The sequence below is a fragment of the Diabrotica undecimpunctata genome, chromosome 2 (assembly GCF_040954645.1).
Source record: "Diabrotica undecimpunctata isolate CICGRU chromosome 2, icDiaUnde3, whole genome shotgun sequence".
Lineage (NCBI taxonomy): Eukaryota > Metazoa > Arthropoda > Insecta > Coleoptera > Chrysomelidae > Diabrotica > Diabrotica undecimpunctata.
In genome coordinates this window covers 143160042-143163607 of record NC_092804.1, presented here as the reverse complement: position 1 = coordinate 143163607, position 3566 = coordinate 143160042, and the positions used below count along the sequence as shown (strand labels likewise).

Here is a 3566-nt window from a genome sequence, read left to right as displayed (position 1 = left end):
AATCATATTGATCTTCCATTTTGTCACTGGCTATGTGGATTTGTTGTAGGGCATATTCGTGAATGCTGTTCGTTCTCAACTTCAGACGGTCGACATATTCTTCACTTGCAACATGTTTTTCAAAAGGTCTGCAACCAAACTCTAGGTCGTGGGCCAAATGAACTTTACGACCCAACATTAGGCAGGCTAAGTCTAGCCTACAGTTTCATTCACAGCTGAGCGGTAGGCCATTAGGAATAAATGAGTGTACTGGTCAAAATCTCTTTGATGTTCAGATATAACTTTGGACAGGTGTTTACCCATCCTTCGGTTTATCTTCTCGACCATTCCATCTGATTGAAAATGCAGAGATGTCGTTGTAGTCTTATTGACACCAATCAATTTACACACGTTTTGAAAGAGGGTTGACTCGAAATGTCGCCATTGGACGAAGTCCAAGGGAACACCTAATCAACAGAAGAGTTCTTTAACAAGTACCTCTGCAACGGTATAAGCTTCTCGATTTGGTATCTCAAAAGCATCATTCCATTTCGTAAAATAATCCATGGCTACCAGGATATATTTATTTCTATCATCCGTTTCTGGAAATGGACCTATCATGTCGATTGCTACTCTTTTCATAAGACTACCAGCGGTTTACTGTTTCACAAGTGCCCTCTTTTTACCAACTGGACCATTACAGGTTAAACACAGTTCACATTTCCGGCACTATCTTCTTACATAATTTTTACAGTTCATCCAATAGAACCTTTTGCAGTCTTCGTAATACCAAAGTGTGCCTGATTCACCGTCATCAATCAACTGAAGCTTAGATCATGTACAATCATCGTTCTCAAAATGTTACAATTAATGAAACATCTTTTACTTGTCGTCAAATTTAATTTCATTTCCTAAAAATATTTCGAATTTATTTTGATATAGACATTCCATTTTTACGGGAGCAGTAGCCACGTCCAATTTTCGTTGCCATAAATTGACAAATATTTTAATTTTTGAATCGAGTTGTGTTTGAACGGACAAGGCATTGAAAAACGCAGTTAGGTCCGGGACTGATATTTTCCTGTAGGCCTTTTAAGTTGCCTTAATTATTTTTTAAATTTTACCTGCTACTGGTAACTTGGAAGTTTCGTCTCTCGGTAATTCTTCTTTCACTACAGAATCTAAAACTGCTTCATTAACTGGTGTTAGCACTTTCGTATTGGTCTCATGTTCTCTAATTGTTTGATCTGCTCTTCTAGATCACCTACTACTCACGTATTGATCAAAAGTTTTTCCGGAGTTTCTTCCGATTTGGCCAAAAATCCACGTATTTTAAAACAATTCAATATTAATTTCATATAGATTTCATCAAGCTTTGTCTTCCATTATAATTGCATACATTTATTATCAATAAAGCACTTATATAGGAAACTATGTATTGTTCAATGTTATTAAACAACTTTTTAAAAATTCCTTTCTGTAGGAAGTTTTAAAATATATAATAATTTTTTGTTGATAATTTTGATAATTCTGTCACTTTTCACTGCGTTGACAACGTCAAGTTTTTCACGTAGGGTTAAAGTTTTCAATTTTCATTTGCAGCTTATGTTGTCGATTCTTGCAGATCAAATAAAGTGAGTAATTTTGCTGATAAAAAAGCTTCTTTTAAGCCAGCAGTTCTCAACCTTTTAGCACTGGCGCCCCTTTGAACACTGAAGATAGCTTACGCCTCCCCTCCAGTCAATAATTAGTTGGTTCAAGTTAGAACAGTGAAATTGTGAAACTGACGATGCTAACTACGTTAGCAAAAGCTGGATGCAAAATAAAAATCCAGATATATTTAAATACGAAAGTTTATTTTACATTAAACTTAACATGTTTATTTATTTGAGAAAAAAATAGTCTTATATGAGTGTTTTTGCGCTTTCAATGAGAGGGTTGGTATTGTCTGTTCTTGACAAGTTTTTCGATATTCGATTGAAACTGTCAGAGCACACCTCAAGTCACTTTAAACGTCCAGCTTTGAACGGTATTTTGATTTTTATATCGCCAATGCAGAAAACCAGATTCGCAAAGATATGTGGATGAAAACTGCACTAATAACTTCGCAGATACTAAACTCACTTCTGGGTAACAGAACAGGAAAGTAGGTTAACCTAATGCTTCCAAGTCCATGTTTGCAAAATCTGCTTTTGCTTGTGAATCACATTTCAGGTCAATTGCCTGCTCTTGAAGGTTAACTGGAAGAATGTCAACTTCGATATGAAAAGGATCTCTTGTCACTTAAATCCAGTTTTCCGAGCTAACATCTGGAAAGTACTTTGAATTTGATTTTTCAGTTCTTTCAAATGCCGTGATATGACGTCTTTCAAATCCGAAACTACATGTAGTGGAAGGGTTTGAATATCATCAAGGAGGTCGTTAAGTTTAGGAAAAGAGGAAAAGTTTGGCTTGGAACTGTGAAGACGTCGTTGCCAAAGCTATATTCTTTCTATAAACCCCTTAATTGCATCATAAGTGTTTAAGAGGTTTTTACGGTCTTGAAGCTTCAGATTCAGGACATTAAGTGTCTCAAAAAAGTCAGACAAATAAGCCAAGTAAAAGATATTCTTATCATCTGTAAATCTTCTGTGAAGATCTTTTTGAAGTCATTAACAAAATTTCAACTTCTGACTTTAAAATGAATAATCTTGCAAGCATATTTCCTTTGGATAACCACCAGACTTCTGTGTAAAACAGGAGGGTTTCTTGATCACTATTCAGTTCTTGACATAGTGCCTGAAAGAGCCTAGTGTTTAATGCGCTGGATTTGATGTGGTTAACTATTTTAGTTGCTAAGTTTAATGTGACGTTGAGAGGTTCAGGTAAAGTCTGACTAGCTAAAGCTCGTCTGTGAATAATGCAGTGAGAACCAATTATCCTAGGGTTCTTCTTTTTTGCCAATTCCATAAATCCAGATCGACATCCTGTCATGTATTGGGCCCCATCAGTACATATGCCAATTACTTTCTCCCATGGAAGTTCATTGATTACTAAAAAATCTTCAAGAGCAGAAAATATGTCAATGGCTTTAGTTGTTGTTTCAAGAGATGTTGAAAACAATATTTCCTATAGGAACCTTTTTCTGTCAATAAATCGACAGTAAAACAATAACTGTGCATGCTTTGAAATATCATTTGTTTCGTCTCACTGCAAAGAAAAAAAACGATGAACCTTTTAATTTTTGCAATAGTTGATTTTTCAAATCCAGAGCCATGTCATCAATTCTACGTTTTACTGTGTCGTTTGAGAGAGAAATTTTTTCTACTTTCTTACAACTGTCTTCACTAAGTACGGTACTACAAGTAGTAAGTAAACAAGGTTTAATTAGTGACTCACAAGTAGTATGTGGTTTCTTGTCTTTAACTATCAAAAGTGCTATTTTGAATGATGCTTCCACAGCTTTCTCATTTTCAACACGAAAATGTACAGTAGAGTCAAGTTTCATACGTTTTAGGCTGCTTTTTTTTTGAATAAAAAATTCTGGGCCTTTATCTTTCAAAGAAGAATGGTTTGTAATTAGATGCCGTTCCAAACGTCCGGGGCGC

General features: G+C 35.4%; 1 protein-coding gene across 1 annotated transcript; it reads right to left on the bottom strand.

The window, feature by feature from the left end:
• Positions 1 to 2592: 2592 nt before the first annotated feature.
• LOC140433944 (protein FAM200A-like) lies at positions 2593 to 2952 on the bottom strand. Its single transcript, XM_072521915.1, has one exon. The coding sequence runs from the start codon at positions 2950 to 2952 to the stop codon at positions 2593 to 2595; it is 360 nt and encodes a 119-aa protein (XP_072378016.1).
• Between the last annotated feature and the right edge of the window lie 614 nt (positions 2953 to 3566).